The sequence below is a fragment of the Zonotrichia albicollis genome, chromosome 2 (assembly GCF_047830755.1).
Source record: "Zonotrichia albicollis isolate bZonAlb1 chromosome 2, bZonAlb1.hap1, whole genome shotgun sequence".
Taxonomy (NCBI): domain Eukaryota; kingdom Metazoa; phylum Chordata; class Aves; order Passeriformes; family Passerellidae; genus Zonotrichia; species Zonotrichia albicollis.
This window is the reverse complement of record NC_133820.1, coordinates 85,494,263-85,518,333: the sequence shown is the minus strand read 5'-3', so window position 1 is coordinate 85,518,333 and position 24,071 is coordinate 85,494,263. Positions and strand designations below refer to the sequence as shown.

At 39.9% G+C, this 24,071-nt stretch overlaps 2 protein-coding genes across 9 annotated transcripts in view; one reads left to right on the top strand and one right to left on the bottom strand.

Moving 5' to 3' along the window:
* Positions 1-3,841: 3,841 nt before the first annotated feature.
* On the bottom strand, positions 3,842-21,849 carry SLITRK5 (SLIT and NTRK like family member 5). Of its 2 annotated transcripts, XM_074535593.1 has the most exons (3): positions 21,717-21,760; positions 20,168-20,262; positions 3,842-19,181 (listed from the first exon to the last, which is right to left on the bottom strand). In XM_074535593.1, exon 3 carries the CDS (start codon positions 19,171-19,173, stop codon positions 16,303-16,305), a length of 2,871 nt encoding a protein of 956 aa, XP_074391694.1. In that variant the 5' UTR covers positions 19,174-19,181; positions 20,168-20,262; positions 21,717-21,760; the 3' UTR covers positions 3,842-16,302. The 2 variants fall into 2 exon arrangements, with proteins under 2 accessions (XP_074391694.1, XP_074391695.1); XM_074535594.1 differs by lacking the exon at positions 20,168-20,262 and having other exon boundaries at positions 21,717-21,849.
* Positions 19,088-24,071, top strand: part of LOC113459339 (uncharacterized) — a 68,671-nt gene continuing 63,687 nt past the window's right edge. For 5 of the 7 annotated variants that reach the window (XR_012579089.1, XR_012579091.1, XR_012579090.1 and 2 more), the window contains exons 1-2: positions 19,088-21,036; positions 21,416-23,295. Coding sequence is in view for 1 of the 7 variants with exons in the window: in XM_074535596.1 (XP_074391697.1) it covers positions 21,818-22,918 (1,101 nt within the window). In the remaining 6 variants the exon portion in view is untranslated. Of the gene's footprint in view, positions 21,037-21,230; positions 21,288-21,415; positions 23,296-24,071 lie in introns of those variants that run through there. The other 2 variants (XM_074535596.1, XR_012579088.1) reach the window with 2 other exon arrangements.

Sequence of the window (24,071 nt, the reverse complement as noted above, 5' to 3'; positions counted from 1 at the left end):
GAGAAATCAAGGCCACAGCTTGCATACAAATCTTCACAGGAAATCATTATGCAAATCATTTGTAGATTACACAACCTGGACATTAAGGGGTTTTTAGCATAAGAAGTTTAGGCCACTATTTTGTTACAACCCTAGAAGACAAAACAGTGTGGAAACCTATACATGGGTGGTTTTTTTGATTGTGCGTATATATACATATATACATACCTATATATATATATACACACATATATATATATTCATATATATATGTACAGACAGAAGTTAAAACATACTCATGGCTAATCACATTTTGATTTAAGTAAAACAAGTTACTATAGTTACAGGAGTTACACATACAGGACTAACACTTTGTTTAAGAAGAATAGTCAGTGTTACTGCTAATTCAGTTTCCTCTTGGTTACGTCCATCCTCTAATCCATCCTTGAAAACCACTGTGTCTAAACTTAATAATCATATAGTTTATAATGGTACTAAGTTGAGAATATCTCTAATGTCACTAGGCATACAATTATAAATGCATTTCCCATTTCAGCCATTTTGGTAGGTCTTCAGCATGTCTGCTTCTCGTCTCTCTTTAATCCTACCTGAAGTGTTTTCTTAAGCATGAGAGCTTCTCCTTGCTGCTGTGATGCCCAGTCCCAGCTAATCTTTAACTGAGGGCAAAGGAGTGGGCAACAAGCAGCAGAACCCTTGTGATTCTGTGCATGCCATGATGAAAGGTACCTGGTGTAGCAAACCTTCTTTGAGAGGGAGGAGGATAGACAGCAGGGAGAGGAAGATAGAAGGAAATGCCATCTCAGGCTTCTGAAACCTTGAAAGAAATGAACACCCTGCTGATGTCTTTAATAGTTCATAACAACAGCTGTCTTCCACTTGTGAATGTTTCCTGTGATGTGGCGCCTCCTCATATGACATTCTTCAGCTCCAGCTACCTCTTGTATTGCTTCACGCCTCACTGCACCACAGGAGGCATCATATTGCAAAAAATTCTTCTCCTGTGAAGTGCCTGAGCACCACAGGAATAGTTTTTCTCTGTCAGAAAGAAAAGAGTCTTCATTGCATATTGCAGGTTTGGGATTTTTTTGGTTGTTTGCTTTTGCTGTTTTTTCCTTTGTTTTGTTTGTTTGTTTTTGCCCAAAAATATACCAGTAATGATGAAAACTATCTGACATTAGTAAACATAAACTAACACTGCAACAAAAATCAGTTAAATTGCCACATATACTGTGGTGGCACTTTGATGCATAATTTAGATCTAATGTGCTTTTAAGTACCTGAGACTTTTATATACATATATGAGCATACATAGATATCATGTACACCAATGATGTTGTTTAAATGAAAATGAAAAGTATAAATATATGTGTCTTTAATTATAAAGTTATGTATACATGACATTAGCTGATGTTTCTAATGCTGGGTTTTATACTGCAAATACAAATATTATCAATCTAAAGACAGTCTTTGGATTACTCTGTTAAGTATCTCACTGCATGTCAGAGGTATTTTTTGATATTTGCTTTCTTTACTGTTCATTGAAGGATAACATACCAAGTGTTAGACAGAAATACATGAACCAATTTTATGATCTCAAAAGCTCCAGTGACTACTGAGTAGATATTTTTCCCATTTGATCAAACAATCAAAAATTGAAAGCTCAGTCCTGCAAATGCTTAGACATATGAAGAATTTTACATCCATAAGTAGCTCCCAGTGATATTATTATATTTCTGGAAGTTAAATTTTTCAGAGCATGCAAATATAAATATGAGCAATATATTAACTATTAAAAGCATTATTTTTGCTATAAATATGCTCTTTTATTATACTTTCTATTTTACAATAACCCATTTAAAAACATTCTATTAAAAACACTGCTTGGCCTTTTCTGAGTATGGTGTTTTAAAGATTTATTAAAACAAATCTTAAAGGATTATTTATTAATTATAGAAATTATTTTGAACTCTCAAAAACATAATACATTGGTAAAAAAAATCCATTGTTATAGGTTGCAATTATGAGATGACTGTGCACGAAAATGTGTATTTTATAATCCTTTATAATTTTATAATTACTCCGGTATATTAATTAAATTTTAGATTATAAAGCAGGGTATTCTGTAAGATAGCATTCAGCTGTTTCTAGCAGTCTAGATAAACCATTTATTTATGACAGATTTTGTCAGGTTTGTTTTGGTTATTTGTTTGTTTTCAAGATCGGTGATACATGTTCAAATTTTGAGGTTTTTGACAAACACTTTAGTAAAACTAGATCAGTTGAATGGCTTTCTTTTTATTTTAGTCAAACTCATGTTTTGTTTGTCAGGAAGACTTTTATTTAGGAAATTCTAAAAGATATTTGAAAAATAGTACTTTCCCAGGAAATTGATGTGGGTTTATTTTTATATTGAGCATGTCCAGAAAAAAAAAAAAAAAAGAAGAAAAAAAAGAGGTATATTCACCTCACTTTCTAATACAAAGCTGGTATTTCCTATAATGGTTACAGATATGCCAATGAAAACGTTTAATGGAAATTGATGAAAAGTATTGTAGCACCCAGTAAAGTCTTACAAAATATTTATTAGTGAAGAAATACAATACAAAAGATTTTAAAGGTCAGATCCTACAATGCTTTGCTGAGCAAGGTGGAAGTCAGAAAAAATGCAGAATCTGACACTAGCTAATTTATTTCTGCAATGAGATGAATGTGTGAGCTCTGTATTGCATCAGCCATTTAGGTCCAGATACTTAACAGCATAGAAATCAATCATAAATTTTCTTTTTAGTAACTGTCATCTAGCCCTTTACTTATTTTATATACATGTATTAAATAGTTTAAAGTTTTCAGAAGACACTGAAAACTCCTTTGCTTAGCAAAAGTGCACAGCTTTCTTTGTGTGTTTGGCCTGCCTAAGGACTGCAAAAACAGGCCTTAGGGAAGATCTAACAGGAAACCTATTAAGTGACCATGAGATCACACACTAATCCTACCCTTAGGATAAAATCTAATCCTATCTTTTGACTGAAGTGCTAAATTCCTCCTGGCCTGTCATCAGCACTTGCATAATTACTTCTTTCTTGGTTTTGTAAATGTCTAAGGATTGTGCAGTATCAAGCTTAATATATCAATAGATCCAAGTTCAGGCACCAGATTCACATCCTTAACTATTTCATTGGCTTTTTTCTTAAATGCATCAATGACTCATTCTTTGTGAAGATGGTTTAACCCCTAATTTAACTCATTATGTCAAAGTATTATACTGTAATCTATGATTATGACATAATGACTTAATTAGAAGTATTAAATATGTAATACTTTTATTGAAAACACATACAAAAGAAAACAAAACTAATTGGCTGTTAACTTCAGTGGTTCCTTTCCATATCTGTCTGTATCTTTCTGAAATTGTTCTGCTAATTTTTTTTAAGTTATGTCAAATTCTCATTGGAGATGATGTGAGATTTCTAGCCAGAAAGGTAAGTAAGAAAACATGGCACTTGTTCACTCCGCATAGATTTAGTAATTTGCATATTTCAAGGTTCTAACTGTTAGAAAAGTTTGTAAAATTCTGTGTTTCTAGTAGAAGATGACATTTAGATCTACTGATGAATTACATTCCAACAGTGCCTTCTTCCATGTATTCAATACTTGGAAGCCACATATATGTAACAGACACATACAATATGCTGTTCTTTCTTTGGAAACTCCTTTTATGATATACCTTATAAACTTCTTGTTCAGGGATGATCAAGGGTACACTCTAAATATTTTATGCAGGTACAGCATTCAGCTTTGGCTTTGTGGGTTTTATTTAGTTTTGGGGTGTTTTTGGTGCCTGTTGTTTGGGTTTTTTGTTGGGTTTTTTTAGCTTTTTTTTTTTTTTGGTTGCTGTTTTAATAAGGTAAATATATTATCCAAATGAGTGATAACAGAGAATTTCTGTCCGGTCATAAGGGCAAAGAAATCATCTTCTGTGATTTCACTGGCAGATTCAGTAAATATTTACTGAATAAGACTAGAAGGATTCAGTAAGAACAGATTTGAATTTATTTAGCCCTGTAGCCTCAAACCTTTTTTTTTTTTGAATGTTCAGCATGTGCATTCATCAGATTCAGAGACTTCAGCAGCTACATATTCTACTAGATAATTTCTGATGGTTATTTATTCTTTGAGCTGCTTATTTTTCAGTCCCATCTGAAAGTCTATAACTAGAGACATACAAAACAGTCCAAGAGCTATTTTTCCCTCTTTGTGAAATACCAATAATATTTAAAATGTTAAATAATATAATTATTTTCTCATTCATCAATATAAATGAATGAGAAAAAAGTGCTGAATGAAAAACAATTCAAGCCTTTTCATAGTATTACGAATACCTGCATTAGTTCTCATGTTTTGGGGTTTTGGGTTTTTTTTGATCTATGTATGCTCTTTAATGTTTTTGTAGCTGAAAAAAAATTGTATGAAAGGTCCCTATATTAAAAATAAATAAAAATATCAGAATATGTGGTATAATGCTTAATTTCAACTGGAATTTCAGGTATACAAACAACAAATCCTGTCCTCCACATATCACAGCAATCAGCTCAATATATAAATTGAACAAACACGGAAACATTCAGAAAATACTGATAGTAATATCAGGCTTTCTCAGGTAGAAATTAAAAACTAATCAGGAAAAAGATAAAATAACTGTAGAAGATTACTCATATGATTATGTTATATTTTTCTGATTTTTTAAATTATTGCACCAAATCCATGAACATCTGAGCTCCCAAATATATGTACGCAATATATTAATAATGAAAGCAATATCAGTGATTAGATTTACTGGAACTAATGTTCAGATCTTCAGAAAAAAAACCAGAAAAATCCGTTTGCCTGAAGACTCAAACAGAAATCTTTACCAAATTCAGTATTATTAACACTAACATTAATTTGGACCATGTACCCCTTTAAAATCATATTTTCTTTTTCAAATTTGCAATCTGTATATGATAATAGTCACTTCCTGTCTTAAACCACTGGGAGTATTGCTGTGTAAGTTGAACAGTTACACATTTCAGTGGCAGAAGTGATGTTTGAATGCAGCTTTTATTAGCTTCCTAAGTGCTCAGTGCTGTTCCCATTGGCAGTGCTCCCATTGACTTCAATCAGGGCAGGAACGGGCCCTAATTCTGTAAGGCACTTTAGGATCCTTTGGGAAGAAAGGTGTTAGAAGAATACAAGCCAAAATTATCAAATAGTTGTCAACAAAGTACTGTCACAAATATCTCCCATGTTCACAGAACATCATATTTTAATTTCATGTTTCAGTTCACTGTAGCAATTTTTATTCTGCTACTGGATTATTATTTGTCCAGGCTCTGGAACACCTTGTGACACCATCATTTCCAAATGTGACATGAGAATTTTGATGCCTGTGTAATGGGGAAAAAAAAAGAAAAGCTAACAAAAGCGATTATTCTAAGATTAGATAAAATAAGATAGACCAAAATACCTGTCTCCCCTCTGACTGTGCTGTCCTAACTACAGCTAAAACATCCTTTCTATATAAGAATCTGACATCAAGGGTTGAAAGGCTGTATGTATCTAAAAGGATGCTTACAAGTTTCAGTTTTAGCAATATGCTCAATATTAAATACTCTATGTCCTGTATGTTATTATTTTGCATCTCTTCATTTAGACAGTTAAATTGAAATCTTTGATTTAACGTCTGGTAACAAAAAATACTCGTTTTAAGAGTCTCTGCCCTGAGAATAATTGCTTTCTTCTCAGTATTAATAAACAATTTTGACAATATTAATCTTTTCAATATTTAAAATGCAGAGATAAATATAAATTTATCATATTCTCAAATCATGAACTCACTAAAATGAGGTCCTTTTTAATCACTGTGGTCATTCAACTTGTTTTAACATGGAGAGGTCCAAGGCCTCTTAGTAATTATTCATTCACCTCCTAAAAACCCTGTGAGTCCCAAAAATAGATATGACCTGATTTTTTCTGAGCTAAATGAAAACAACAACAACAATAAAAACAACTATTCCTACTGATGTGTTTGAATGACAGCTATTTAACATCTCTATAATTCATTCAAATCCTTCAATCTCTATTAAAATTTTAAAAAACCCACCCTGTTTTAGAGGACAAGACAAAATGAAGACATCCAGAACCTATAGCTACTTATATTCTATATATAGATTGACAGTTCAAATGTCTGATAAAATAAAAAAAATCATTAACCCTCCTAGTACCCTTCTGCCATTAGGCTTAAGCATTATTATCAGCAACCTTTTCAAGCCAGCAACATTCAACTGAAAGCAAAAAGCAAGCATTTCAGAAACCGAACTAGTTTTAGCTTTGAAGGTCCTCAGGCCTTTTCAAACATATAAAAATGCTCTGTGATACACACACCTAATTGTGTATTTTCTACGAGTAAATCCAGAAAAGACCTTTTCATAGGAAGAAAATGCTTTTGTAACAGTAATCATAATCCTAACATGTTCAGAAACACTTCTTTCTCCATTAGACAAACCAGAACTCAGATTAAACATTGGCATAAGTTTGTGTGTGTCAGACATATATTCAAGTTCCAAATTTCAAACACAAAGGTATGTAACCAAAAATTTCTGACAGAACCCAGTGGGACAACTCACATAAATAAAATTTTCATATGTGGAAGTAGTCAGAGAATCAAAATTTACTTTGGAAAATTTGTCTTCGTTGCTGGGTTAAATAATTTTGTTTGGGTTGTGAAGTAATACTGAGTTTTGATTAAGTGATTTGTGAGGCCTTACATTGACACACAGCTTGGAGATAAGACAAACATAAAATAAAACAGTTTCACAAAGTAATTGTGAAGTTACATAGTATTGATCAGACCAAAGATGGGAATTTTTTGGTATTTCACCACAGATGATTATATAGAGCAGTAAGTAATTCTCAAACTTTTAAGCAGCAAATGGGGCAAAAATAATACATAATTTAACATTAAAGAAAAATAAATCTGAGTTATTTGGACAATTGCTCATAAAATAAAGATAGACTGATGTGATGGGAGTTTTCTTCCTCCAAAATTAAAGCTCTGATCCTAACTAAATCTAACAAAAACTTCTTAGTAATCCAAGAAGTCTTAAGAAATATTTAATTACAGATAACACGTGATATATAAAATATACTGAAAATTATAGAACACATTCATTGTATAAAATTATGCATGGATAAAAAAATATTACCCATCATAAACACATTCAATTATATCTCTAAAAACTGGTGAATTTTGAATTATTATCTTAACGACTTCTCATATTTTAGAAAAAACTTTTTGCAATAGAGTAGTAACTTTATTCTTTAGGAAAAAGTATTCTTAAGGAAGAATTAATGGATGTGTTAGTACAATATGCATTAGTAGACTCTTACCATTAAAAATTTATTAAGTAATATATTGCACGACAAAACTAATAGATTCTACTGTTCAACATGATAATATGGCACATTGCCACTTACTTGTTGGAAGTTATTACTTGTCAGGCCAAAAAGTTAAAAATAAACATTTCAAACCAATCAGAAATTGTCAATAAGAAGATGAAATTCACTTTATGACTTAAATTACTCTGCTGGAAAGCTTCATTATATAAGCACTGCGTAATTACAGGACAAATCCTGTCTTTGAGATAAGGTGCATTTAAAAAAATTAACTGAAAACAAGGAAACAAAAAAATCCCTAAACAAACAAACAAAAATCTGAACAGGGTAGTGACGCAGACACACACATACATATAAATGCATGTTTATATAGGCATGTATTTGTGTTACAACTTTACACTAATGATGCTATAGGTAGAATTTTTTTTCAAAATTCCTACCTAAAACATAATTTTCTTTGACAACCATGAGAATTTTGCTTAAGGTGTTACACCTGCAACAAAAAAAAGCTACAAAACCAAACAGACTTCATCACTGCCTCACAATGTAAGAATGGAGAGAGGAGAAACGTAGACCATGTGATTCTCCTTAGAAAATCAATAGCTATTTAGAAGAGTACAATATTTTTCTTTAAAAGAAATAAACACACTGAAGAACAATAGCTTAGATCCCTTTGCACACAACCGAGCTCTGTACTTAAAATAAAAAGCAGCTTTCAAAGCAAAGGCAGGCAGTTTGATTCAGTAATGTGTAGGGAAAAAAGAATGACAGGGAAACATAAAACTAAAATAAAAAATAAGCAATGTTACCGCTCTTTCAAAGAGTTAGAATGTTAACCTTAATGTTATAAACTTGAAGAACCCATCAATATACAATATTTAAAATAATTTGCACCACCAGCATTGACTACATTGCATGATATGTTTGGATGGATGTAAGGCAAAAAAATCCACCCTTAAAATGGTGGATTTAATTATTTTTTTAATCATTTAATCACTATAAAAATGAAACAGCTTTAAGAAACAGCCAAGGCTGTTACTGATAGAGATGATCTAACCAGCTGAGATTTGAAACACCTTTGTAGCAGGGATTTCTTCTGCATGGTAGGCTAATAAACAGTCTCTAACAGGAAAAGAAAAAACATACAGTGTAAAGACATTACATGCTTCCCAAAAAGTAAAACCAATGGAAGAATTTTCATTCACTTCAAAACCATCAATATACTGATTAGGCAATTTTTCCTTTGATGCACTTTTCATCATCACTAAAAGAAGATATTTATAGTTGGGAATAAATGATTCAGCATAATATTAATTCTTTGAAAGTGGTTCAAGTTCTTTGATGTTAGTGTAGGCATTTCTTACAAATTTGAAAACAGAAAAATGTACATATTCTCGAATTTTGAGCTTAATGTGAAGAATATTGTAATCTAGACATTTGGTTTGTTATAAATTACCAGATGCCATCTAACAAGATGTGCAGCGCTGTACACAACTACAAATAAACTCATGTAACCACATCACTACATCACTTATAGAGTTGTATGTATGGCTTCCAATAAAAATATGAGAAAACTACTTAAAAGTGGACAATTAATAAATATTAGATAAACTTAATGACATATTCAATTCAACTTAGCAAACTGCCAACCTGAAAATGCTTTTAAACTGTTTAATTTTCCATATTTTAAAAATGAATTTACAATGATAAAGTTGTATCATGGCTGAGGAGTACCAATGCTGAGAACATCCCTGTTATAATTTTCAGCAACTGCCAGTGGGACTAACAGCTTTAGTGTAGTTGTAACTAAAAGACTGATTGGCTCACCTAAGTTCAGCACTTAGAAAGTGAAAAAATCTTTGTCATTACTTGTAATAATTATTTGCATAATTAAATACCATTATGAATGCTGTATTTTAAAACTAAATTCAGATATCCAAAAGAAAGACCTTTCTAAAAACTCTTGCCTTTGTCAAAAATATATGTGTTATGTGTCTATTTATCCATTTGGCTGGACATATTAATTGCTATAGTAGTAAAGCTACAGAAAGTCAATTTCAGGGCAGCTTTACCATGTGATATTATGCCAAATGTAAAAGGTAGAGGCTTAAAATACTGGTATATTAATGCCCCACAATGCATATTCAGACACTTGAAAACAGGATTTGAGCCGAAACTTTTGTTCCTAGCAACTGCAACCCAAAATTTGTATTACTGCATTAGACAAGTTGAAGCATTGTATGTCTGGACTGATTTTCTGGTGATTACATGGATACAGCATTTATCTTCTCCATATGCTCTGTGAAGAACTTTTCTTTCATTCCAAGCCTAAAAGCTCTCACTACTTACATGGAAATATTCTTACATCACAGTAAAGACAATTTTAATTAAAGAAATAAAGGTAGATATAAGTGTAGATGTACATATATATGTATATACGCATACTTATATATATATGTACACATACACTCTGATATACATATATATATATATATACACACATATATGTTGTTTTTTTAAAGTACAGATGGTAAAAAAATACAAATATTTAAAATAATACAAATATTTAAAATAATAACCTAGATGGCAAGTAAACACTGTTATCAGCAATTCATAAATCAGACTAGACTTTTACCTTTCAAGTTTGAAAAATTTAACTCAGCGCTTTTGCTCTAAGCATTTTTGAATAAAGTTGATATGAAGTCTGACAAAAGCAATCTCATACCTTTTCCTCTTCCTCAAATATGAACATAAACTTTTTGCCACAGAAATGGTACAAAATTACAAAACCTGTTAATAATCTTATGTTCAAAAAATCAGATATACTGTTGAAATCATGAGAAAAAAATATTTTATTACATTAAATATTGAACTACACAATTATTATTTCAACCTTTTATCTTATCCCAGTCTGGACATTTTTGGAAGATCACCCAGAACCATGTCTTGATATACAAATAGTAATCTTGCGTCCAGCCAGGAAAAAAAAATCATTTATGTTTGACATGGTCGAAAGTTTTCTGCAAAATTTAAAAATACTGTAAATATAAGTTTGCAAAATTGCAGCAAAAGTAGCTGCATCTTCCATGGCAGAAACACCATAAAGGGAACAATTTTTATCAATAGGTATTTAATCTAATTCCAGGTTTTGGGACCAAGTCCACAGAATTAAATAGAGGTATATTGTCTGTTCATGTGGTTCTTCATTCTGAAGAGCCACATGTTTATCTGTGGATGTAAACGGTACTTCCCATGTAATCAGGACAATATGAGTCAAAGATAAAGTTTACAGTGCCATATCACTGAACACATCAGTGTTAGTTAATTTGTCAGCAGATTGGAAATAGATGTGATTCATTTTAGAGATACATAGCAGAACTACTAATGTTTGTTATTACTGTATTCAAATTTTTACTGTACAAAACAAAAATACTAAGAGAATGGCTTATTTCAATGACAAAAAGCCAGACTTACAAGAGCAAGGTAAATATTTTGCAAGTTCTTCAAGTTAATGGAATCCAGTTGTGTACTTACACAACTAGAAGCAAAATGTGGTCCATTAGCTGTAAGTTAAATAGTTAATTTGATAACCATTTAATTACAAACTTCATTACACTTTATTTCTTTGTATATTCAATTAACTAGATGCCTCTTGTTCCTAGGACCTAAATATGCCTTTTTCTCTGCCCCATCTCTGTTCTGTTCAGTTTTAAGAATAAACAATTATTCTAAAGTGTAACAGTGCTTAGCATTTCTGGAGTATCATCATACTGCTAGAAATTCTGAAATGTAGCTGAATAATGAACAGGAAAAAAAATAAATTGCAAAAACTTGTAATATTAGGACACTATTTATACATCAATGGAAAAAACCACAAATATATAAGACAGTATTGCTGGACTGTAAGGAGATCTGTGTGCTCTCTTGTCAGCAAAACACATTGCAAAGCTTCTTAGAAGGGTTGAGAAAAACAAATAGTGTGGCTGCCCCATTCAGATTGCTGCTATCCTGCCCACTTCTCTCACAGGAACGCCTCACTCATCTCCTCCTCCATCCTCTTGTCATTCCTTAGCTTGAGGTCCTGCATTTTCCAGGGTAAGTGGATGCTGCAGAATAGAGGTGCAAGTTCCCTACAATCAAATAATCAATCGAAATGTGACGACTGTTTGAAGGCTGACAGCTATGGCATTGTGTCTGCCATTCACTTCCTCTTCTCTCCCCATTTTTCTTGTTTAATGCCAATAGTGCCAATAGCATTCTCAGTTCTGCATAAGACAGCAAAAGATTTCAGCCTCCTTCCCTGGTTTGGAGACGCTGTAATTCAGTATGCCACTCTGTAACCTAATGAAAGGCTATTCAGGTTCCCTGGAGACACGGAGCAATATAAAGAACCTGCCCTCTAAAAATGAAGGAGTTCTTGTTTACCCTGTCCTTCAGGATGTAGTGCCTTAATGGACTCGGCCCCCTGAGAGGGAACCATATGCATTAAACAGACTCTTAAGTTTCTGTAAGAAACAACATGCTGGTCAGACATTTTAGCTCCAGCTAAACAGAGATCTAAACAACCTACAAAACCAGGACTTTGCCTTCATTTTTTCTAACAACCACAATTAGCTATTCTTGCCTTTCCAGATATATCTTTTACATTGTGTTTATCATAAGCTCATTTTTATGCTCTTTAAACATTTTTAAAAATTACTTTAATAACTAAAAAATAACTAAATTTTTATGTGATATGAGAAAAGGTACCACTGCATCTGAATTCCTCTAAGAAATACCTAAAGCTTTATAAAAAAGTTAAAACATAGGAAAATATTAAGAAATTAAATATTACAGTAGGCAGAATCAACTGAAGATGTTTTCACAACCTTAAGTGACCATTAAAATACTGGATGGCAAAGATATAGATATTAAAAATAAAGATGTGAGAATGTGGGCTCTAGAACTACTAAAGTGGAAGCTGCATTTTTGTCAGACTTTAAACTGATGAGAGGACTGACATAACATCTGGTGCTTCAAACAGTGTGTAGGAATGTCTAGAAATTCCAGGCTATATCTTCTGGGATTAACCACTTCAAATTCAGCTCATTTTGTTAAAGATGAGAGTAAAATATAAAAAAGGGAAGGGAAGGGAAGGGAAGGGAAGGGAAGGGAAGGGAAGGGAAGGGAAGGGAAGGGAAGGGAAGGGAAGGGAAGGGAAGGGAAGGGAAGGGAAGGGAAGGGAAGGGAAGGTCTCACTCATGTTTTGCTTCCAGTAATTACATTGAGAAACCAGGATTATTTTCTTTTTTTTTTTTTTTTTTTTTTGCTGTTGTTGTTGTTCATCACAGAATTTCATGCATTTAGGAACTTTTGAAGTAAAATGTGAGACCACATGAGTGATTCAGTAAGCTCAACATTACTTGTCAAAACACAAAAAACAAAAAAAAAGAAAAAACAAAGAGGGGAATATCACTTTAGCAACTGACCTAAACCAGTCTTATAATGAACCTAAAATAATATTCAGAATTCTTGAAATAGGGTGGATTTTTCTTCAAACAAATTATTTTATCTCTTATCCTCTTTTTGAATCAGAGGGACATCTCCCTTTGCCAATTTCTATTCCCATCTACTTTTTCTTACAATAATTATCCACAGATGATATATCATTTTAGCCATTGAGTGGCAACTCCTACTTCCATTGAAGTCCTCATTCACAAATAGCCCTTTCAGATATGTCGCAGGATGATTACTGACTAAAGAATATTATTTTTCATTCTGTATTATTTTTCAAGGATTTATCTTCAGGAATGCACTTTATGTAGGCAATTGATGTAATTTAATCTTTTTCTCCAGTAACACAAGTGATAACATGTTTTTTTTCTGCTGAAGGTGAGTTGTCAAAAAGATTTAGATTAATTGTTCTGGTTGTAGAGTAGGCCATTAGAAAAATCCTTCATTAGCAGTTATCAAATGCACGTAGAACACATGAAGCAGCAGTACTACCGACCTCAGAAATGGCAGTGTCAGAATGCAAACACAAACAGAATGTCAAGGGATTTCTTTCAGCTATTTCTTACAAATCCAAGCAATTCCTGCTCATTTACTCATTTGCGGATGCTGCCTCTTTGTGGCAGAATGCCATGCAAAACGTACCTTTCACACTAAGGACCTCATCCTATGCTTGTACTGACACCTATGCAAACTCATAAACGTGACTTTAGAACCACACAGGAAAGACATATATGCATACATGAACAGACACAACGTTTGCAGGAGCTTCTCCTTCAATCCTCTCTGAACTAGCCTTTCTCTGGCAAAGTCAGCGAGGCTGAAAATTTTCTTACTTATACCCATTTAACAACAGCATGCCTCTACTGAGCTTAAATGGAAGAAGAACCAGGCCACTGGTTTCAGCAATAGTTATAAAGACAGCAATTCAAAGTTAGGGCTCCAAAACTGCACCTCAGGCAGCCACACACACATCTCTCACTGGTGTCAATGGGAAGTCTGCAGGATGGAGAGCAGTGAACAGAATAGCTATTTGTTATGTCTCTTGTGACAAAAGAACACTCCTCAGCTCTGCATTTCAAACTGAAATAACACTCCACTGACTAAACTGTCCAAGCTAAATACAGTCATGCTTGTTTTTTGATTTTTTTTTTTTTTGCTTTTGCTCGGTGTGGGTGGCATAGAGGGAAGAACACACGCCAAGAAAACATTTTTCTTGAATTCCAACAGACCAGTTATACAGCTTTGTTTTTGTAGAAAGTGACAGATTGTACATGGGTAGGAAATTCAGAATAGAACAGAGCCCTTTAGCAATAAAAGATGTACTAGTGAGCAACCCTGGAAACAATATTAAATATAATAACCAAATGAAGAAAGAAAAGACATGTGAAATATCACTTACCCTGTTCCATATATTAAAGAACACCTCAGTAAGGAAATAAAATACAAATATAAAACTATCCTGTTCAATATGTTGTTGAAACATATACCCCTGTGTTGCTTTCTGACCCATGTTACGTATGCTGGTAATTACCACGTCATGTTACGAAAACAGAGAACACATTATGTTTTGTCTAGAACATTAGATCTTTCTGATGAGCCTTAATTGCTAGTAAAGAGAATCCAAGGTACAAACAGATTATTTTGGCCAGAAATTTCAAAGTTCAGATACTCATTACTTCAGGATCTTACATTTGAAATATTTACCAAGTGTTTATTCAGAAACTATTAAAAAATCACATGTGCTGGGATACATATGAGACATCAGCTGTCCCATCTTACAGTGATGCTGTGTTTATGAATATCCTTGCCATTGCCTGCTGCCCAAAGGGGTAAAGACATTTCATAGAGATGTGTACAGTCCATCATTTGGTCTTTCAGGATGCCAGTAAACATGTGGATCTGTACAAGTGCAATTGTACTCGACTAAACAATCATAAACTGGCTACAACAGTTGCAAAATCATTATATTTTGGTTAATTAATACAAAATTTTTTAAAAAAAGAAAAAAATGAAACCTACAAATCAAAAATGAACCTTTTTTTACTGATAAAATGAATGCCTTCTACATGTCCCTCACTAGTTTGCCCAACCAGACTCCTGAGCAGGAGGTTGCTAAAAGACACATTTTTTCAATAGAGAAACATGATATTTTTCCTATTGTGATCAGATTTTATGTCTCCGATTGTCTGTTAAGATTTGGTCATAACTGGCATTATCTATAGAGATTTAAAAGGTTCTTCTGATACTACATCAGATTTGGGAAAAAAGCTCTCACTGTAGTGCAATACTTTAAAGCAATCCACAACCTTTGGACCCCATCCTAAAAAAAAAAAAAAAGGAAAGAAAGAAAGAAAGACTCAAACATTCCAGTATTTTTACTTGTAAGAAGAATTCTGCATCCTCTTTCCTAATTTTTTGGGCTTTTGACAAACTTTGCCCTATGAGTGAGTCTCCAGAACTACACGCATTGGTAAAGTTGTCCATGTGCTTAAGTGCCTGCAGGATGAAGGCCTAAGCTGGGACTTTTTTCACAAATAGAGATACTCAAGTGAGTTAAAAATTTGCAAGATTAGGCCCTAAAATAGCGAAGGAAAGAGAAATGCTAATGTGCATATAAAAATAGGTGCTACAATAAAATATTTTTTTATATTTCATCAATAAGTTATTTTCACTAACCAGTTATGGATCATATATCTCTGCACTCTTTAATGATTTGTCCACATCTACAGTGATCCCTTTAAAGATCATAATATATATTTTTTTAATTCAAAAGTCCAGAAAGTATACAAACACATCCTTAAAAAAAGGAAACCTTGTATTAAAGTCAGGGTGTGCTAATCTCTCCATAAAAGCCATTTAGACTCACCCATGGCTAAAAGGGGAAAATGTGCGCTGTACTTTTCAACCAGAGAGAAAATTAAACTAAAGAATGTCTGTTAAAAAAAACAAAGGGCAAAAAAAAAAAAAGCACGACCTGAATCCTGAATGTGACCTGACAGGAAACCGTGAAACCGCCTGCCACCTTCCCCAAACACACATGGACACCCGCACAATGCCAGTGCTGTGCCCATTTTACACAATAGGTGGTCTCCGACTTCCAAATGCAGTAACAGAAAAGAAAAACCAAAACCAAACCAAACTCAACAGCACACCCTTTCAGAATCATTCCCCGAAGCTGAAAAGTCCTGTGCCAAGGCACTTCACCCTACAATAAAATGAATTAAAGGGGGAAAAAGGTGGGGGGGGGGGGCGAGGTGTGTGTGTGTAGGGAGGTCAGCATTTACGTTTCTTTGTTTTGCGTGTGGTTGTTAAATACAAATACTCTAGAGAAGGAGCTGCTGAGACTGGCGAGGGGACGGGGGGCGGGGGGGCTGTTTCTCAGAACTGGCTGAATGTGGTCTGTTTTTCCAGCACTTCGAGGTAGTCCGGCTCTGCGTTTAGTTTTGCTTTTAGCTCCAGATACTCGTTCCTGTTGGGCTCTACAAAGACAGTACTCGGGGGGCTGTAGAGCACCGTCTCCCGGAGCCTGGCGTCCCCCGGCCCCGGGTGCAAGTACTGGTGGGCACGCCTAAGGTCATAGTTGGGCGAGTACGTGTAGGCGGCGGGGAGCTTGGGGTAGTCGGGGAGGGTGGAGCCGGGGGTGCCCAGCGCGGAGGGGGAGTGTTTGTCGGGCTCCAAAATGCCCCTGTAAAAGCGGTCGGCGTCTTGCACCGGCGAGAGCAGCTCCTCCCGCGGCTCGATGGTGCTCACGCTGTACGCGGGGCTGCGCGCCGGCGCATCCTCCCCGCCGGGCGCCGCGGGCGGCGGGGGCGGCGGCGCGCCCCCCCCGGGCGGCAGCGGGTGGCTGCTGTAGGTGACCTTGAGCTCGTGAAGGTCTTTGTAATCCTCGCCCGAGTTGCCTTCCCGGGAGCGGTAGATGGGGTTCTTGCACATGTGGCCCAGCGGGTGCGGGATGTACTCGTAGACGTGGCCGGCGGGAGTCTTCACCTTGGGCAGCGCCGCGCCCCCGCCGCCGCTGCCGCCGCCGCCGCGGTGAGGCGGGTGCTGCTGGAGGTGCGGGTGGTGGTGGTGGCCGCCGCCGCTGTAGACGCTGTACTGCATGTTGAAGGAGCTCACGTCGGAGTTGTTGGCGCTGGCGTGGTCGCCCTGGCCCTTCTTGCGCCGCTTCATGACCAGGACGAAGAGCCCCGCGGCCACGAAGACGGACATGATGAAGACGAGGAGCAGGCTGAGGATCAGCACCGAGAGCGGCACCGAGGAGCTGCCGCCGCCGGCGCCGCCCGCGGGCGCGGAGCCGCCCGCCGCCGCCGCCGTGCCATTGAGGCGCACGGTGGAGGAGGAGGGGGTGGTCCTGGCCGGCAGCTGGCCCGGGGACGGCGTGGGCGTGGAGACGACGATGTCCGAGTAGTCGGGGCACAGCAACTCCGCCCGGACGGCCCGCATGTCGCTCTGGGCAAACTTCTTAGGGGACTCGCAGATCACCTGGTCCACCAGGACGCCGGTGTTGAGCTGTTCCAGCCACAGCTTCATGCCCACCACGTCGCAGGTGCAGTCCCAGGGGTTCTCGTGCAGGTCGATCTGCAGCAGGGATTTCAGCTGGTCCAGCACCCCGCTCACCGGCAGGTAGGAGAAGTGGTTGCTCCGCAGGCTCAGCCTGTAGAGAGACAGACCAGAAAAAATGTTCCCTGGCAAAGACCTCAGCAGATTGTTGTTCAAAAACAAGAGCTGAAGGTTGGGGACAGATTCAAAGGTGCCTGCCTCTATCTCCCGGATGACGTTGTACTGCAGGAAGAGGTACTGCAGGCTTTGCAGCCCATAGAACAGCTCTGGGCTCAGCCGCTCGATCCGGTTCCCGTTCAGGTACAGCCTTCGCAAATTAGTTAAATCCCCAAAAGCCCGGTCCTGAATGACCGAGATCCGATTATTGCCCAGATGCAGCAAATCCAGCCCAGTGGCATCCACAAAATCTGCCCTGCGTACCAGCGCAATGTAGTTTTCCGTCAAATACATCTTCTTGGGATTATAGGGTTTGGGCTGCAGTTCAGAAATGCTCTCGATCTTCCTCTCCTGACAATTGACATTGAGGCCCAGGTCAGAAATCTGCAAGTTGCAAGTGCAGGCAGTGGGGCACTCCAAAGGCACCGGGGATTTGGTCTGGTAGGCAATGCTGGGGCCATAGTTGCTGTATCCCAGGTCTTTTGAGGGCAGGCGGGAGGTGGGGCGCACCCTTGTCTTGTTGGGTTGGCGGGTCCCTTTGGGGGGCTTCAGGGGAGATTTGTAAACAGCTGAAGAAGAAGTGGCCACAGAGTTGACCGAGGCCGGGGTAGTGTGGAAATACCCTGTAGTGCTCAGTGGTGTCTGAGGTCTCATTTCATAATCAGAGATGAGCCTCCTGGGGCAAAGCTCCTGCTTAGAGACTTCATCCAAGTCTCGACCATGTAAGCGGAAAGGGGTCTCGCAAACCACATCTCCCACCAGCGCGGAGTATGAGATGCTGTCCAGCCAATCCTTTAGAGCAATCAACTCACAAGAGCAATTCCAGGGGTTTTCCTCCAGCTGCAGCTCCACCACTTTATCCATGTGCTGCAGGAGGCCCACATAGGGCAGCAGCTTCAGCCGGTTACCCCTCAGGTCCAGGTGAGTTAAGGGCACAAAACGGAAAAGGTTGTTGGGCAAACTGGAGAGGAGGTTATCATTGAGAATCAGCACCTGCAACAGATGCAGTTTGCTGAAGGCATTGGGTTCAATGACACTAATGTAATTATAATCGACCTGTAGGTATTCCAAACTCTCTAGCCCAAGGAAAGTGTCATCCCGTAAAAGTTCCAACTTGTTATTGTTCAAGTGCAGCCTCCTTAAACCTCTCAGACCATGAAAGGCCCCAGTTTCGATGTCTTGTATGTCATTGCTCCCCAGATGCAAAATCGAAGCCCCCGTGTAATTGACAAACTGGTTTGGGTATAGCCTGTTCAGAAGGTTCCCAGACAACAAGAGGTGGTAAACAGGGAACCTCGGTGGACTGATCTCAAAAAGGCTGATGATCCCTCTGTTTTCACAGCTCACTGTTAAGATGCTGTCCTTCTCCTCACAAGGACACGCATTATCACAGATTTCCCCATAATACTCGATGCTTTCTGCCCAGGAAAGGACTAGTGATGTTAAAGCAAATGCGATCGTCTGCAGCATCCAGATATGCATTTTTTTGTTGAGGTCCTGTTCCAAAGTTACTGTAGAGCAGCAAGCAAACATTTTATTTCCTGTAGGGATAAGGAGAAAAAAAAAAAAAAAAAGTAGAATAATAGGGTAGCCCCATAACATTTGAAATGGAAACAAAGTTTATATGTGTCTTCAGTAGGGTAGAGAATGGACTGTTCACCAACCAAAAAACCCCCCTCCTGTCACTTCTAATTCACACACTTTTGGAAACTGGATGACATGCCTTGATTAAAGGGTTGATAGGCAACTCCTTGTGAGTCAAATGCCTGCGGTGTCTAAAAAGGTGAGGTCACAGCAGGAATTGCTCTGGTTCTGTTAGTGTGGGGTGAATTTCAATGCTTCTTTGGATTTCCTTTTCACAACCCGCCCCATAAATATACATAAAATGGCTGTCAGTTCAGTTTCACGTTTCTAATTTAAGAGAAAAGAAACACCATTTTACGAGGTTGCCCACCTCCCCTATTACCCAGCTCCCTCTTCCCTTCAGAACCTCCCTGCTGAACCAGTGCACCAAGGTCTTCCCCTCCTTTTACCTTGATTTTAAACTGGTGATGGAAATACCATGGTAGGAATCCAAAGAAAAAATGCTCAGTGCTGAAAATGGCATCTTAATTCAACAGAGGGAACACTGACACATTCTCCACATCACACATTTTTTAAAACTCTTTTATGCTGGTGGTTTTTTCCCTAGCTATACATTTACAAAGCACACACCCACCCACACAGACAAGCACACACGCGCGCACACACACACACATGCACACACGCTCGCACCCCCAGATGACTTTTGTGCAGGAATTCTTCTGTGATGAGATTAAATACATTAACCTCCTACTTCAGTGCATTTAACAGCTCTCTTCAATTACGGAAATTGTGCATCTTTACAAAAGCAAGTAATATTAATTGATATGTGATCCCCTCCCAAGTTATACACAATGTAACAGAGCTCATTTCAAGCAGAAGTCTCCTGTTTTCTCTCTCACACACACACATACATACTCTCAAAAGAAATGTTTTAACCACTCACCCAAAATTTGTGAAAAATGTAAAACATGCAGGTCATCTTCGGAGTCTCATCCATATCTGACATAGCGCTTATTCCCAATGTTCTGCAAAACTAGCCTGGTAGAAGTGGAGAGATCTAAATAGGTCTCATGAAAATATCTCATTGCCAACACTCCAAACATCAGAGTAACTGATTATAAGCAGCGATGGCTGTCAGTGCTCTTCATCCTTTAGGGAAGAAGACACCCAGGCTGATTAAAAGCCAAGGAGGGTAGAAGGGAAACCCTACCATTGCCCTACGTCAGTAATTTAATGTCCGAATTCCACCTAGCTGGAAACAAATCCTTTCCTTTTTTGCTGTCTTTCTGACTCCTCGTGGCTTTCTTCTATTAGTCTAAAAGCAATATGAATAGAGAAAATAAATGCATTTTGTGTGTCGGTAGGGGAAGACTAATAAATCATCAGGTTTAAATGCTGGGATCTTGGACCAGGCTTGCATTTTCTATCGTCCACCTCAGAGCTCCAATCCTCATGACACAACTCTGGTTTGGAGGAACGCATCCTAAAAAACGAGAAGTCTCAGTACTGCAAGACATCTCCTGTGGCATCAGGTTCAAGGCTGCAAAACTAGCACTTGCAGCAAAGGCAATCATGCAGCAAGAAATCGGAAGTCTCCGTGAATCTCTCTAATTCTGACCAGACGTCAACTGGATTGGAATTACTCAAAGCAAAAAGGCTTCACTGCATAGAGGCAGCAGAAATCTTACTCAAAGGCATGTATCTAGCATATTTTTTCTCAGCTCGATCAGATCCATTCATCCATTAGCCAACAGTTCTTCGGAGAAGAAGAAAAGAAAACCCCACAATGACAACCTATTGAAAACCTGCCCGGTCAGTGTTAAACTCCCAGGCATTTTACAACTTTAATTCAATTATGGTTAGCAAAAGAGGCAAATACAATTTTCCCTCCCTCTCCCTTTCCCCTTTCTCTGACAAAAAAAAAAAAAAAAAGAAAAGAAAAAAGGCGGGGGATGGCAGGTAAAGAAAATAAAGTTGTAGCTGGCTATATGCAAGGTTGCAATCCCGCCCTGGAAACCCCTCTGTGATGACTGTGTGCTGCTGTTCGCCAGCTCCCTACAGAGGTTCAGATTGAGGGGGGGCAGGCAGGGGGTGGGGGCGACGGGGGGGAGGGGAGAAGAGGAAAGGGGTTGCATCGGGATTTTTCTTGCGTGTGTGTGTGGTTTTTTTTTTTTTTTTTTTCTCCCCGAAGAGTTCAACCCTTAGATTACCGCACTGCATATCCAGCTGGAAGCAGCTTTCAGTACCGCCGACAGCAGCAGCGAGCGAGGGAGCAGCTCCAGCCGGACACTGCCGCCCAACTGAGCAGCACCCCGAGTTGGGAGAAATGGCTTTGGCGGAAGGGGGGCGAGCGGCGGGGAGCTGGGGGTGGAAAGCAACAGCAAGGGAAGACCCGGCGGGGAAGGGGCGGAGGGGGGGGGGATCGACGAGGAAAGGAAGGGAGGAAGAAAGGAGGGAAAGAGAGCGAGAGAAAAGTCAAGCCCGGTACTTACTTCGCCCGAAATCTCCAGGGCCCAAGCATGGTGGCAGCCCATGAAGACGCCGACCCGCTGCGCGGGCGCTGCGCGGAGCCGCCGGGGCGGCGGAGGCGAGGATGGCAGCGCCGGGGAGCTCGGTGCGGAGCGCGCACGGGCACCCCCCGCACGCAGGCGGCGCCGAGGCACAGCGCGCGCTCAGGGGCGCGCACACGCGGCCACACGCGCCGCACACTCACCCTCACACACGCGCGCGCGCGCCCGGGGAGCCGCGGGGGCGCGCCCGCCGCGCACGCGCGGCTCGGCGGCGCGCGCCCGCGCGGCGGGGGCGGGGGCGGCCGGCGGAGCGCCGCGCTGTGCCCGCGCCGCCGAGCGCAGCGGGGAGGCGGAGGGCCGCGCTGCCGGGCGGGTGTCCCCGGGTGACGGCGCGGCGGCGGCGGCAGCAGCCGGCCCCGTGGAGCTTCGCGCAGCCGGCCCGCACCGGCATCCAGCGCACGGCCACACCACATGCCGATACGAGCGCGGCGCGCCCGCCCCGCCACTCCTCCGCCCCACGCACGCCGGGGCTGCGCTCGCACTTTCGCCAGCACGGGCCAACTTTCCCCCGCTCCTGCACCGCTCTGGACGCCGCTCCCGCTGCCCGCACCCCTCGGGCGGAGGTCCGGGGCCGCCCCGTCCTCTCCCGCAGTGCTCGCTGGCCGCGGCCGGCCGGCGCGGAGCGGAGCCGCGGGGAGGGGGGCGGCGGGAGCCGCTGGCGCGGCGGTCTCCAGTGCCGCTGCTCGCTGTGCGGAGCCTGTGCAGCATTCGCGGGGACCGTGTGGAATTGGGCAGTCGCGGGGAAACAAAGTGTCGGGTTTCGTACGCGCATTCTCCGACATCGGGGACGCGGGCGTGTGTCGGAACCGTTCAGCTTCACTTTTCTCCTCTGCCCACCCCAGAGGCGGGTTGCGGAGGGAGCCGGGGCACGGATGCACCAGCGGCATCTAAAAGACTCCAGCCGCCCGCCCCCCCCATGCCCGCCGGGCCGCTCCCGCGGCAGCGCCGGGGCCCGCGTAGCCGGCCGCGCTGCCGAGCGCTCCGGGCGCGGTGCGGCGCCTCCCGCCGCCGCCAGGGGGCAGCGCAGGGCGGCGGATGGGCCCGCGGGGCGCGGCGCGGCGGGGAGCGGGAGGCGGCGCCGCGGGGAGCGGGTTCCCTTCGTTCCCTTCGTTCCCGGGGGATGACCGCCCTTAGTGGCTGTGCATGCGGGGCCACAGCCGGGTTTTTGGGGCCAAGGCTGGTTGTAGCTCTGGGGATGCTTTTTTTTCCGGTTAAACTTAGGGTTTTATTTTTGGCAAAATTGCGTGTTTGGCTGATCTTAAAAAAAAAAAAGAAAAAAAGATAATAATTAGAAGGCGGTATAATTGTGTACGTGCAAAGATGTGCATGTGTTCGCATTTGCGTATTAAGTGCTGCTGTGTGCTGTCTGTATTGTAGTACATAAATCTAGTAGCAGGTACTACATAAATGTAGTAATTCAAATGGTGTTATGCACACAGGAACACATGGAGTTCACCCCATGTGTACAGCACAGAGGTTGGAATCCAGCTTTAACTCAAAGGTAATGCTAGATGTGTGTGTCCCTCTGTTTTTCCTGTTCTAGTGTAAGCATTGAACAATACTCTGTCTGTGGTATGTGATTTCTGCACATCTGTATCTTAGCAGACCTCTGTTAACTCTTATCTTAACATCCCAACATGCTAAACCCAAAAATGATTGCTAAAAAATTGTCTTTTTTGTAATGCCCAGCTGTCCCTAAAAGGCATATTCATCTTCTCTGCAAACATAAAAGGAGTGTGACTTAAATCTTGTTTCCCTAGATCTGAAATAAGCAAGGTCTGTTTTTTTGGATGGAAGATAGATTTCTTACATGAACCAGGTAATTTTCCTGGCCTTGTAGAAGCTGTTGGAAATCTTCTCAGTGGGACAAAATACTTATCTTCTTAAAGTATCACTGAGTTTACTGTTTTGATGCAAACCCAGTCAATTCACTGGGAGCTTTTAAATGGTTTTAGATTGTGTTCCAAGGCGCTAGTTTCAGTCAGGAAAAAATACCAAACCACACCCCATACAGGTGTGTAGGTGTTTTTTTTTCCACCTACATATGCTCTTTTAAGCTTTCTAATATGCAACATGGAATTGATGATAGTAGAACAAAAAAAAAAAACACAGATACTGAACAGATCATGAGATGTCCCACAGGAGTTTCTTATAGCCTCACTATTTTTGAAAAATATCTTTCTTTTGAATTAATAATTTTTCATTTTGAATATGTGGGATTCTATTCATATATGTTTGCATTTTTTAGGCCTGTCATATTTATAGCATCTGTCTGTG